We start from the raw sequence: 12,276 nt of genomic DNA, 5'->3' as shown, positions 1-12,276 counted from the left end.
ACCCCCCCCTTCCACATTGCCTCTTGCCTATAGCCAGCGGGCGGCAAAACGCTAGCATCATACACAGAAATACATATAAACATATACAGAATCAACCATAACGAATGAACAAATGAAAACCAAGTCATCAGGGAGTAAGAGCACATGCAGTATCGTTGAGCGGGGTATAACGGAGCAAGAGATATAAAATAAAATAGAAAAACAGCAAACATAGCATAGCAACAGCCTCCAAATCATAGACGTACTTTGCCCGACCAGCGAGGTCGTAGGCCCATGCTGGAAGTGAAGAGCTGCTGTTCCGCAAATTACCTCCTTCAAACTTGGGAAACACCGTCAAAGGGCAGACTGTGGTAAGAAATCTTTCATGTGAATGACCCGGTCCCTGTTCTTTCAGGGTCAACATCTCGCGTTCGACGAGAAGGTATTAGATGCTCGATGCTCTAAATTAGTGGAGCCGAGTGAGCAGAGCTCAACGATAGCCACGTAAAGGTAGTGCCATCTCATAATGTCAGACACATTTCTTTTTTCTCTGAGGATACAACCTCGAAGAGCCAAATAGGTCATTTGGGATATTGAGCGTGTCGCAACTAGAGATTATAACCTCCGGTGCATGGTTTGGTTACCAGCCCTTCTTCCGCGCGAAGCGTTTGTTCAGAAGGGTAAGCACCTTAGAGACATTGAACTGAACATATTCCAGATCAAGGTCTTCCAGGTTGTCTTTTTGCATCTCGAGCAAATCATCGAGTTTGAGGTCCAACTCTAACAACCCACGAGCACGGCCTGGCGAAAGTAAATCAGTCATCTGCTCTAGAGATTATAAAGGGAAACATTCTTACCTTTGTAGTGCAGGCTGATAACAAAAGTGCCAGGTAATGGACTCTTGAACATGAAGTAGATATTAGCACGACGGTTTTCGGGGACGTTGCTCTTGCGGATTACACCCTCTTTCTCGAGCTGCTGGTGGGTGAATTTGTAAGGCCCCAACTCTTGGTGCTTCTGCGTTTTCCTTGATTTGCCTTCGGATTGGCTGCGAACATTGTGAAGGTATGACTTGTACGTCTCCAGCTGACCAACGAGGTAAGCATTGTGGTCACGGATAGTTGCGTAAACACCCTCTAGTTGTTTGGTCTCTTCTAGAACCTTCTCTTTCAGAGAGCCCAAATGGACAAGTTCCTGCTCGACCTCATCACGGAGGAGGCTAAATTCATCTGATCGATCGATGACTCCCATCTCCTGCAACTGACTTAGTAACTCCATCGTGCGAATACCCTTACGAACCATGACGGCATCATTCTTCAAAGTTGCAGCTGCTTCGGCAATGCGATCCAGGCGAAGAGGACGCCTAGCCACCGACGAGTTAGGGGGAAGCGAACGTAGAATCTGGACGAATGTTGACTTTGCCTCCATGAAGAAGACTTCCTCCTGGGTGATATCCAAAGCGGAGGTCAAATCATCCAAAGCTGTCTCCCACCGGCTGAACAAGGGAACAGTGATAGTTCGGTTTTCTTTGCGCGGTAGCTGGGGAGGAGCCGGTCCCAATTCCTGTAAGATCTCGTGAAGATGGGAATGCTGGTCCTGAGCCAGGGCGGTGTTATGCTTTTCCAACAAGGCGTGGGTAGCATACACCTCGTTGAGAGTAATCTGCAATTCGAGGTCTCGCTTGGACAGCGCAACATAGTTGTCCATTTCTAAGCTCTCATAGAAATCTTGTACCTCGCACAGATCAAGCATGAACTTGTTGACCCGCTCCTTGTTCTGCTGGATGAACGGTTGCAGCTTGGCCATATATGGCTCCTTCGCATACGAGGGCTTGTTGGCTAGGTTTTGAAGCATCTTGGCGATCAAAGTCAGCGTACGGCGAGGCTTGTCCGTGGGTGTGGCGTCAATCAGCATGTATGACCGCGGAGTAACGATAGCTGGGTTGATAAAGCGCAGGAAGAAGAAGCCTCCGATGAGGGTGCAGATAGTTTGATCATGCGCGTCAGGGTATTTGCGCCGTGACAAGCTCCGAATCTGCTTGCAAATCCAGCGTATACCGTAGGGTGCTTGGTTCACAGAGTTGATGATCGTTGTAAGGAAGGAGTTTGCGATTTCGGTGAGCTTCTTGAGGCGCGGCGCAATGATCGCTTGAACTTGTGCATTTTCTGCTGCGTCTTCAGCCGTGACCGAGCGAGGGAGGTTGTCTGGTAGTGATCCGGTTTCCTCTTCCAATTCCTTCACCATGACCTCGTAAACTTTCAACGGATTGATTTCCAAGTCCACATCACGCAAGTCGATAATTGCGTTGATCTGGTCGGCCAAGACCTGTTTCAGGTAGCTCTGACCAGGCCCACGCCGTGTGTACGTAGTCATCATACGAGAAACAGGGGTGTTCTGTCGCAAAAGCGAAGAGTACTCGGGAGTGTTGTCAAACTGGTAGGTCAAGACAGACTGGAACATAGTGAGTAGCAAGTGCTCTTCGCGACTTTCGTACTGGTTTCCGTATATGGTAAACATGACTGTCTGTAGCAAGGAGTCGATCTCGGTCATCGAGACGAGCCTACAGAGGTGTGCAATATGTCGCGGTTCAGACTGTAGTAGGAAAAGAAGGTTGCCATATTTCTGCGTCTTCTCGTCGTTGGGAAAGAATCCTTCTTGAGGGTCGACGGTGTCATCCAAACGATTCGCAACCTCGTTTTGCTAGATGATATTAGCGCAAGGTAACCTATGGACAAACAGACCCTCTTACCTCCTCCAAAGCCATGCGATTTTGAATAAGTAGAGCGATCCGTGAATCCAAGTAGCGCACATCTTTTTCCAGGACGAAATTCTTCTTGGACTGAGAAGAGATCTTCGCTTTCAATTCTCGTAGGAATTTTTGGGCTAAGCCAACAGTTAATACCCCTAATTCAAGATCTGCAGCGGGAAAGCTAACCTCTGGCCAGGTCATCTGAAATTTCCAAGTCACGATCTTTAGCGGACATGGACAGGTAGAGTGCGGTAACGGATAGCCGCTTCGACTGGCGAAGCGACCGGGTATCGTGGGAAGACATTGTGTTCTGACGTGTAACAGGTTGGAAGGAGGAGGAAGAGGAAGTAGAGGCTCTCGACGCTGGTTGCAACATCGTCGCCACGGACATTTTGCGCAAGAAGGGTTCGAATGAGCGATGTGTGCGAGGGCCACACAAGCGAACTTCTCAAGGCCAATATATTTCGACAGACCACGAGCCACCAAAAATATCGCCGTCGAAGTGCCGAGATATCAATTGTATGCGAGGGCGCGGTTCGTGGAGCGACAATGGCCGTTCATGGACGGAAGGTGAACGGTATGAACACAGGCTGAAGGTTGGTGGATGTGCCCCTTATCGGACGCGTTGACGGAAGGTAACGGCTTTTGCGAAATGGAACGCTCTTGTTTGTACCGGATGGGCGATCAAGTGCCAGGTCGCCAGAATATGCGCTGCTGGTCGCTGCCAGTCAATTCCAGAACGAAGGGTTGGAACAAAATAATCGGGCAGGGAAGGATGGAGGGCAGACGGTCTTGGGTAGCGTGATTGGGTAAGGCAGGAGCGTACCTTGACAGTCGAGATAGGGGAAGCTGAGAGCCTGAGAGCCTAGAGGAAGGATATCGCCGGCGGAGAGAGTAGGGAAGCCGAGTTTCAGGTTCGAGGGAGACCAGGATTGGAGAGCACAGTCGCAGATCAGAAGCAAAGCTGCAGGGGAAAGCGAAAAGGGGACGACGATAAGATGGCAGCAGGGTATAACAGAGAGTATTAATGATAGTAGTACTGGGAATCGACTGGGTAGCGGAAAGATGAAACACAGTCAATCCTTGAGGTTTGGGTGTGATGGTGAAAAGATCTGGGTATAATAATTATGATGAGATGGGAGGAAATATTAAAGAGGAGAAGATCATATATTGAAAGAATAGAATAATAATTAATTAATGGAACCCCAGATAGGGAGAGGGGAGGTTGGGTATTTTTTTTTCAGGGAAAAAGGGAAAAGAGGGGAGAGAAAAGCAATGAATTTTGGCTCCTTTTCGGTGTTAGGGGTGGAGATGGTTTCCATCACTTGCAGTTGCTTCCAGAGGAAAGAATCAAAGGATTCATGCTCAGACAATTGATCTCGACAAAGAGACAGAGCAAAGACCGTACTTCTTCTTTAAAACTCGAGAGTATAGACGATAGACGATGCTCTGTCTGTCTGTCTCATTCCTCTCTGTACAGCCAGCATTGGCCCTAGGTCCCTAACAGTCTCAAGCAATTATTATTGATTCAGGAGACTGATTTTCCCTCCACCTCCACACCACACCATCACCCATGGACCCAGCGCTACTATCCATCAGCTGTACCTGGATCTCACCCCTCCGAACCATGTTTTGTTACATTGTGCCTGAAACATGCTCATAACATTTGTAATCTACCGGATTCCGTCGCAAGAGCATAGATTGCTTTGCAATTACTTCGAACTTCACACACACACACAAACACACACACACAGTGTATACAAATTTTACGAGTGCCTGCAATTTCCAGCAAAGCAGCTGCAAGACGCACACGATGCAAGGGGAATTTCTCGCATCCGCCGCAGCCACCTCAAGCTCGGATGGAAATTCGACAACCTTGAGGAGCAGTTCGAGTCACGCTTCCCCATCCATGAGACTCTTAGACTCTTAGCGTCCTTTACCCCTGGCCCAGCGCGGCGGCGGCCAAACGCGCACCTGCACCCGTCCTGTATGGGTATTTCCGCATGCGGTCATAGTCGCCACTCGCGACCAACCACCAAAGTTCGGTCGGCCGGAGCCATGCATCACTGCGCTGCAGTCTGCATCACAATAATGGAGTCGATAACCTTAGCACTTTTCCAATCTCATTGCAGCGATTGTTTGCTAGCGGCTAACAAGCCAATAATCGAGATGCTTCTGAGCCCCCCTGCTATCCTGAGCGGCTCAACGGCAGAGAGAAATGGGCGTTGTACGGATACCAAAGCTTCGACCTCACGGGCCATTTGACTCGATCACTGTCTGTGCATTTAAGTTTCGGGGTGTCTATCGGTGTCCGGCATTTGCCTGCGCCTAGCACCATCAGGCTGTCAGCCGCCATGGTCTTTGACTCTTTCCAAACTCCAAGTGCTGTTCATTTCTTCGTCTTGATACTCGACTCGCATGGACAAGAATCACAAGCGCCAAGCTGGACATGGATGCTTTGGTGTGCAGGGATCCAATGTTTTCATTGGTGCACTGTGACTCGCGGCGGAGGCCCACCGTTCTTCGACCGGAACTGATAAGAACAGAAATAACGTCAACTCGCTGCGCTACGATGCTGGTCGTAGTTTGCGCTGTCTGTCTGAGATCCGGAACTCGAGGAGGGCAGCGAGCTGGTCCTGCTGGCATTCTCGGTAACAAAAGTGAGACTCGCACTCTTCAATTCCTCATGAAGCACCAGGTGCTTACTAAAAATGAGAACTTTCAGACGGTCACTAGTGCGGTGGAAACAGTGGGACCCGTTCCAGTTCCTGAGTGCCAAGAGCTAACCCCGCCATGCTTCCGCAGCACCGCAATGCTAAATAATTGCTAATTACGGCCTGAGGCTGCCAGGCTGGGTACCTGCGTTGGTTTCTGAAACCTGGAATGCCAGGCAGCTATCTTTGGCAACTTTTACCATGTGCTCGGCCTATGCTCCTATTCAGGTCGCTGGGCGATAGTCAGTACTCTTTTTGAACGACGAAGCCGCATCATCTGATTCTGCTCGGACCTCAGCTGTACCCTTCCAATTCGTCTTATTGGCGGGTAATCTGAATATTGGGTGCTGAAAAGCCTGAAAATCCTGATTCTGATATTACATCATTGCTCTCTGCCCATTGGAACGTTGTCCATTGATGTCTCAACCCCCCCGAGGACCAGAGTCAGCAGACCCTGCTTTGCCTGTCCAGAGTACACCCCATACTTGTACAACTTGACCGCAGAATGCCAAGTTAACTATTCATATACTATACGGAGTACCAATTAACGACAGCGCATATTCTTCATTGGACCCATGTCAAGACCGTGCTCCCCTGCATGTGGAGGACCATCAGCAGGCAATGATAGTTGGACAGGACGTATCTTGATTTGCGAAAAACCATGGGACAGGACCTCCAAGCAAACCCCATTACCCAATCCCCGGGCCGTGCTACAAAGAGGTTAGATCAAAGATGACGACCTTACTTCCAAGGTTCTGAATACGGAGTATAGCGGTGTGCACTGTGCAGTGTGCAGTGTGCACTGTGCAGCTAGAGGTAATCATACTCTGTAGTTTTCCTCGTCTCGGCTCGGACTGAGTCAACTGCTCACAAAATCGGAGTCTGTGCGCTCAGGGGTTAAGAGCTTAATCTCTCGGTCTGCTGATCCTCTTCTCCGCAACCCCGCCATTGAGATTGCACAGATATCAGGCAATACGAGATCGGCTGCGGTGACGCCTGTGGGAGAGTAGAGCACTCGGGCTTTCTGATATAATTGCTTTTTTAATGATTTCATTACATGGCTCCCTTGAGGTTCCGGGATGGCGGGCTCAGAGCCCGGACTCCAGAGTCACCAGTAACCATAGGGCTGGGTTAGTTAGGTACCTGCCTCTCACAGTTCAAGCCCGCCTCCAGAGTCTAAAGCCCAGTGTCTTAGGCTCCTTAACCACCTCGTTCCTCACTGTTGGTCACCCCGCGAAGGTTGCTGTTTGCACAGATTTCTCTGGGGGTTTTTTTTTTATTCTTCAGTGGATATTTGCTTTATGACCATCTCAATTTCTAATTGTCTTTGGAGAGAAAATCTCAGACAATGAAGAGAGAAGTATACTCCAGCAGGATGCGTGATTAGGACTAGTATCATCTTTGCATACCGCACACTTAATCGAGTCCAAGACTTTGCAAGCTTTTGACTACGTACCTACTACATCCAGCTTGCCTGTTTTCTTGGAATGACTTAGCTACGTTCATTAATTTGAAAAATAACACAGCGCCGCACTGTGAGCATGTACCAACATCAAGTAGCGCGATGATGAGTTCTACAGACAACGTTTCTGGCGGTGTTACACAGTGGATTTCCCAACATTGAAGTTCCCCCGCCTCTCGCTATCTTTCAAGATCCCTCGAGTCCTAGAATCTAGAATCCACTACGGCCTTCAGTATGGGATTGAGTTTCCTGCTCTTTTTTACGCTCTCGCAGTGTAGAATTTATCGATCTCTGGTAAGCAATATCAATATCGCAGCATATCAGACGCAGTCGAGAGCCGGTGGCGTTGGTGAGCTCGCCCGGTCGTACATGCCTGTTTTCCTTCCGAGACTTATGTTGTATGAAGTTTTAGAGAAATGTTCCTTTCCGTGCGTTTGCCCTTGCGATGGTTTCTGACAGATGCTTCCAAGGTTCATGAAACCCAGGTCTTGTCAGCAAGAATACCGCTCAACACTCTCCTACCTAGGCACGGCTTGGTGGCTCCTCCCAGAAACGGTAATGGCAGAAGTGCGCCCGGCAAGTTTACGCTGCTGAATTCGGCAGAAAACCCTGAGACTCAATCCAAGCATCGTTCAAACAACCTCTCGGAACCTTGAGCAACAAACGCAGAATGGAGCCTTCGGCTCATGGGGCGATAATAGCCCTTGACTTACTGACCCTCCCATATATTTCTTCTTCCGGAATGTGCGCTATAGCTGCAACGGGCTTTGCAGTCTACAGTGTCTCGCTAGTCATCTATCGTCTCTATTTTCATCCTCTAGCGGGGTTTCCAGGCCCTGGCTTGCTGCTGCGACAGGATGGTATGAGTTCTACTACGATATCATCAAAGGAGGTAAACACGTCTACAAGATCGAAGAGCTCCACAAGAAATATGGTACGCTCTAATCATCTATGTTTTCAGCCGGCAATGAAAATCAACCACTCTCTCCCCTGAATCAATTCTTTGGGCTCGCGAGCGGCAGTTTCATTCTATCCTGCCTGGCTAATAACCCACAGGCCCCATACTTCGGATCAACCCGCATGAGATAGTAATCAACGACGCTGACTTTTACAATCGTGTGTATGTGACTTCCAGCACGCGCCGTACGATCATACCTGCTCGCTACAAGACTGGCATTAACCTTGAAGGTAATCCATATCTCCATAACGTGGCCGGGTTAGCTAATTGTTGAGGGGCGACTACTTTAACGCAAAACCACGAACAGCACCGCCGTCACCGAAAGCTTCTCGAGCCTTTCTTCTCTCGGCAGGGTATTGACAGAATAGAATCCGTACTCGCTGAAGAAGCCAAGCTACTGGACAACCATCTGAAGGACCTGAAAGGGTCCGGCAAAGTCATTAGACTAGATTATGTTTTCTCTGCATTTGCCGGTGACGTGGTCGAACGAATCTGCTGTGACAACCCGCAACTCAAGATAAACCACCCCGAATTTGGCAAAGCCTGGTAAGCATCAACCCTAGGTACACCCTGCTAGAGAATCTGAGTTCTAATAGTTGTAGGCAAGTGCTGCTTGAGGACAACATGAGGCCGCTTCTCCTGCTTATGCACTACCCTCTTTTGGCCTTGTATGAATCGCATCACAATATGCCACTGTCAGACTCCACTAATACCACTAGACTGGCGCGTATGATCCCAACCGCCCTTTTATTACTTTTGTATCCCGGAGCAGAAGGATTTTATGAGTTCCGCCAGGTAGATTTCCCACTCACTGAGACTCTGCCTGCTGATTGCATCAATAGCGCGCTATCAAGCATATTATCGAGGCAAAGCGAGACAATCTAAGCCTCGAAGAGGTCCAGGAAAGCGGCAGCAGCTCACTGTTCCGTCACATCTTTGCTCGAGGATTACCTGCGTCTGACAATGACACTGAAAGGTTGGTCCACGAGGCCATGACGCTTTTTGGCGCCGGTACAACAACTGTTGCCCGCACAGTCATCATCATGTGCTACTATACTTTAGCGGACCCAGTCAAGAGAAAGCGTCTAGGCCATGAACTAAAAGATGTTATGGCAGATTATCCCAGCAACCTTCCTACCTGGAAACAGCTCGAACAACTGCCTTTCCTACATGCCACCATCAAAGAGGGACTTCGGTAAGAAATCTATGACCAAAGCGAGCACCCTTCAATTAACGCTCTCAAAGTCTAAGTTACGGTGTCATGTCTCCCACGGATCTCCCCAGACGTTGCGCTTCAATACAAACAGTGGAGCATTCCTGCCGGTACGCCCGTCGGAATGGCTGCGTACAGTCTGCATACCGACCCCGAGGTTTACCCAGAGCCATTCAAGTTCAAGCCCGAGCGCTGGCTGGGAGACCATGATTATAAAATGGGCCGGAACTGGGTTCCGTTTACTCGAGGGTCGAGGAATTGCGTTGGCATGACGTGAGGCGATATGTTTACTTTCCGAAGACCACCACGCTGACTCAAACTAGTTTGGCCTATGCGGAGATGTACTGGGTAATGGCTGTCCTCTTCAGGCCAGGTGCGCCAGATCTCAAGCTATTCGAAACGGATGAATCGGATGTTGTGCAGTCGGTGGATCTCTTAGTTCCTCGTCCTAAGCTGGATAGCAGGGGGCTTAGGGCTACGGTGCATTAGGTAATTCGACTGACTGGCAACGAGAGCTCGGGAAGGTAGCCTGAATGGATTGTTTCAAAATATTGTAGGGAGAAGGCATTCTGCTGTGTGCACATCAAGGGCGATCAATTGCCCGTCCCCAATTCTGTTTGATGACTCAGTTATGAGTATCCATGTACTTGTCAATTCCACAAGGCAGCATCAAGAACGATGTAAGCAACCTTGGTGAAATGGCTCCTTCTCACGTTGACTGTATTTGTGTATCTATAGGTTCCAACTCTGAGATCGGTAATAACAGATCAATGAACTTTTTCCAAGTAAGGAATCCTGCTGGATATTGGAAAGCTCCGCTACTCACTTGGAGCATCACACACAGTGCGGGAACTTGCAGAAATACTGCGCAGTAAACAAGAACCTTATCCTCGCATGTAGGGCCATAACTTCTAGAAGTTGATGACTTGGTGAAAAAAAAATTCTGACAAGCAGCTTTTTTGAACAAGACCAGCAGACCCTCGTCTAACTGGAGGCGCTCAACTCCGCGCTTAATATGTAATATGTATAGACAGGTCTATGTGCATGGCTCCGCGACGCATGCGGAGAAATTCAAGCTTCTTGCGCAGCCAGGCATCTTTTTGATTGTATGTTCTGACTGCGTTCTAGGGACAAATCTCTTTAGTACTAATTTAAGTGAGAAGTTAGGGCTACAACGCGCATGTATATATTTGGTGTACTATTAGCATGATTATACGAACATAACAGACTGCTGGGCAATTATCTTTCTCTTAAGAGTTGAATAGAAGCAAGAGTCCTAGTTTAACTGGTCATGTTCCTCTACCGTGTTCTTTTTGAATACCTTGCGCTGGTGGTATGCGTCCCAAACAACTAAGTTGGATGGCTAAGAAAAGAACCTCGGCATCCAAGACTCCAGGCCCACCAACGGCTGACATTAATATAAATTTATCACTTCCATCTCTGCAGCTCTCGTTTGTTTTCTATCCTCATCTGTACCTCCAGTACAGGATCTGCTGCACATAAAATGGTTGTCTCAAAAACATATCTCCTAGTCTACAACCTTGTCAGCGCCCTCCTCTGGCTGCGCATCCTCGTCGGCGTTGTGTCCATTTCCACCTCTGCCTCAAATGAACATGCCACTACCACAACTTCAATATACACAACCCTTGAACCCTGGGCTCGATGGACCCAGACACTCTCCATAATCGAAATCCTGCACTCCGCTACAGGTCTGTTCCCATGCTCTCCTAGTTCAAGTAGTGGTCAAAAGCAACTAACCAAAAGAAAGGCCTAACCCGCGCCCCCATCTTCACAACATTCACGCAGATCTTCGCGCGCAGCGTGCAAGTCTGGTTCATAAACCACAAGTACCCCACTATAACCGCACCTTCTCCCTTCTACGGGGCTATGCTTTTCGCCTGGAGTCTTGCGGATGTAGTCCGATACGGGTATTTCGTCGGGTTACTAGGTGGGATTGACTCCTCTTCTTTGATGAAGTTTGTAAGATGGCTACGGTACTCCCTTTTCATCGTCTTGTACCCGATTGGCATTGGGAGTGAGTGGTGGTTGATGTGGAAGGCGAAGGGGGTTACGGAGGATGCGGTTCTCAGAGCGGTTTGGTGGTTTTGTTTGGGACTTTACGGGCCTGGTGAGTTTTCTCTTCTTACGTCCCTTGGGAGTAGGGGAGTGCGCTAATGGGGAGGTAGGTTCTGTGATGATGTATACTTATATGCTGAAGCAGCGGAAGAAGACGCTTGCGAGAGGCAAGTAGATCACTCAGCTGCTGTGATAGAATGTCCTTGATGGGTAAAAGGGGCGCGGAATATTGGTATTCTTATCTGGGTAGATCCAAAGTTCGGCTTCAATAGATATGATAGAAATGACTTCGTCTATTGCTGATATATGACGTGTATAGCAAACAAACTCCAGCGGCATGACCAAGCGCTTCCATAAATGCAAATGTATCGTACAGTCGTGGCTTTAGTATACAGTATATAGCGGAAAATATCTGCCGTTGCCTCTCCAGACGATCAGAACGTATTAAAGGTTCGAAACCACACGGCATCAGCATCATCGGGCCTCGTGATGGCCTCGAATGCGTGTGCGACGTTGGGCGGTTATGTTCGCCGGTTGTATTCAGCATCCGTCTCGGGAGTGTTCTTGCGCGCTTCGTCAAGCATAGTATCGAGGCCTCGTTCTTTGAGCGTTTTCTAATTACCATCGAGGGTTAGTTATCGATCCCTGGTAGTGCGGGAGCTTGCGCTGTGAGCGGGTGGCGAAACATACAGTTAAACAGGTCTTATACTTGGCAAAGAGATCTTCGCATTCGTTCGAGGTTGTGTTGCCGCGGAGGTATTCTAATCTTCTGTAAGGACCTATCCAGGTTGAAATGAAGTGAGAAACATACTTTCGCTGTACCACTTTAGAAAGCATGTGTCGTATTTTCTAGAAATGGTGATGATTAGCTTTTGTTCGTAGTATGGAAGCGAAAAAGACCTACTCTTTGATATCATTGCACTCGGGGGCTATTGAAGCTGCCATGATGACTTGAAGAGCAATAAACTTGTAGAAATCGAGGTTGAAAGTAAATGGCGAAAGTATGACAGCAGTGAGGACGAGAAGAACGGCCAGCAGAATATCGGAGAAGCAGCGGAGGTCCGCCATATCCAGAAAGCGGTCAAGCAGCCCCATTGAAATTTCTCCTCCGCCTGCCTTTTTTTT

At 48.6% G+C, this 12,276-nt stretch overlaps 7 protein-coding genes across 7 annotated transcripts; 4 read left to right on the top strand and 3 right to left on the bottom strand.

Annotated features, from left to right (window-relative positions):
* Window positions 1–91: 91 nt before the first annotated feature.
* BJY04DRAFT_168702 (uncharacterized protein) lies at window positions 92–605 on the bottom strand. Its single transcript, XM_073709174.1, has one exon. The coding sequence runs from the start codon at window positions 401–403 to the stop codon at window positions 128–130; it is 276 nt and encodes a 91-aa protein (XP_073574478.1). The 5' UTR covers window positions 404–605; the 3' UTR covers window positions 92–127.
* BJY04DRAFT_168690 (Ras GTPase activating protein IRA2) lies at window positions 512–3,378 on the bottom strand. The gene is made up of 4 exons (XM_073709173.1): window positions 2,915–3,378; window positions 2,729–2,862; window positions 837–2,679; window positions 512–780 (listed from the first exon to the last, which is right to left on the bottom strand). Exons 1-4 carry the CDS (start codon window positions 3,117–3,119, stop codon window positions 620–622), a joined length of 2,343 nt encoding a protein of 780 aa, XP_073574477.1. The 5' UTR covers window positions 3,120–3,378; the 3' UTR covers window positions 512–619.
* Window positions 3,379–4,343: 965 nt separating this feature from the next.
* Window positions 4,344–5,652, top strand: BJY04DRAFT_181695 (uncharacterized protein). The gene has a single exon (XM_073710229.1). The coding sequence runs from the start codon at window positions 4,382–4,384 to the stop codon at window positions 4,991–4,993; it is 612 nt and encodes a 203-aa protein (XP_073574476.1). The 5' UTR covers window positions 4,344–4,381; the 3' UTR covers window positions 4,994–5,652.
* BJY04DRAFT_168676 (uncharacterized protein) lies at window positions 5,086–5,652 on the top strand. Its single transcript, XM_073709172.1, has one exon. The coding sequence runs from the start codon at window positions 5,178–5,180 to the stop codon at window positions 5,556–5,558; it is 381 nt and encodes a 126-aa protein (XP_073574475.1). The 5' UTR covers window positions 5,086–5,177; the 3' UTR covers window positions 5,559–5,652.
* Window positions 5,653–7,574: 1,922 nt separating this feature from the next.
* Window positions 7,575–9,564, top strand: BJY04DRAFT_215122 (cytochrome P450; the record flags this gene model as incomplete). Its single annotated transcript, XM_073715417.1, has 10 exons — window positions 7,575–7,648; window positions 7,726–7,838; window positions 7,961–8,092; window positions 8,138–8,408; window positions 8,465–8,530; window positions 8,582–8,657; window positions 8,705–9,057; window positions 9,108–9,120; window positions 9,170–9,348; window positions 9,399–9,564. The coding sequence occupies 10 exons, from the start codon at window positions 7,575–7,577 to the stop codon at window positions 9,562–9,564; spliced, it is 1,443 nt and encodes a 480-aa protein (XP_073574474.1).
* Window positions 9,565–10,526: 962 nt separating this feature from the next.
* On the top strand, window positions 10,527–11,371 carry BJY04DRAFT_168657 (putative membrane protein). Its single transcript, XM_073709171.1, has 3 exons — window positions 10,527–10,784; window positions 10,844–11,203; window positions 11,262–11,371. Exons 1-3 carry the CDS (start codon window positions 10,580–10,582, stop codon window positions 11,324–11,326), a joined length of 630 nt encoding a protein of 209 aa, XP_073574473.1. The 5' UTR covers window positions 10,527–10,579; the 3' UTR covers window positions 11,327–11,371.
* Window positions 11,372–11,672: 301 nt separating this feature from the next.
* BJY04DRAFT_215120 (uncharacterized protein) lies at window positions 11,673–12,246 on the bottom strand (the record flags this gene model as incomplete). The annotated part of the gene is made up of 4 exons (XM_073715416.1): window positions 11,673–11,765; window positions 11,842–11,912; window positions 11,963–12,000; window positions 12,056–12,246. The coding sequence occupies 4 exons, from the start codon at window positions 12,244–12,246 to the stop codon at window positions 11,673–11,675; spliced, it is 393 nt and encodes a 130-aa protein (XP_073574472.1).
* Window positions 12,247–12,276: the final 30 nt, after the last annotated feature.

This window comes from Aspergillus karnatakaensis, assembly GCF_047715665.1.
Source record: "Aspergillus karnatakaensis strain CBS 102800 unplaced genomic scaffold BJY04scaffold_9, whole genome shotgun sequence".
In the NCBI taxonomy this organism is placed as follows: Eukaryota; Fungi; Ascomycota; class Eurotiomycetes; order Eurotiales; family Aspergillaceae; genus Aspergillus; species Aspergillus karnatakaensis.
This window is presented reverse-complemented; position numbering and strand designations above follow the sequence as displayed.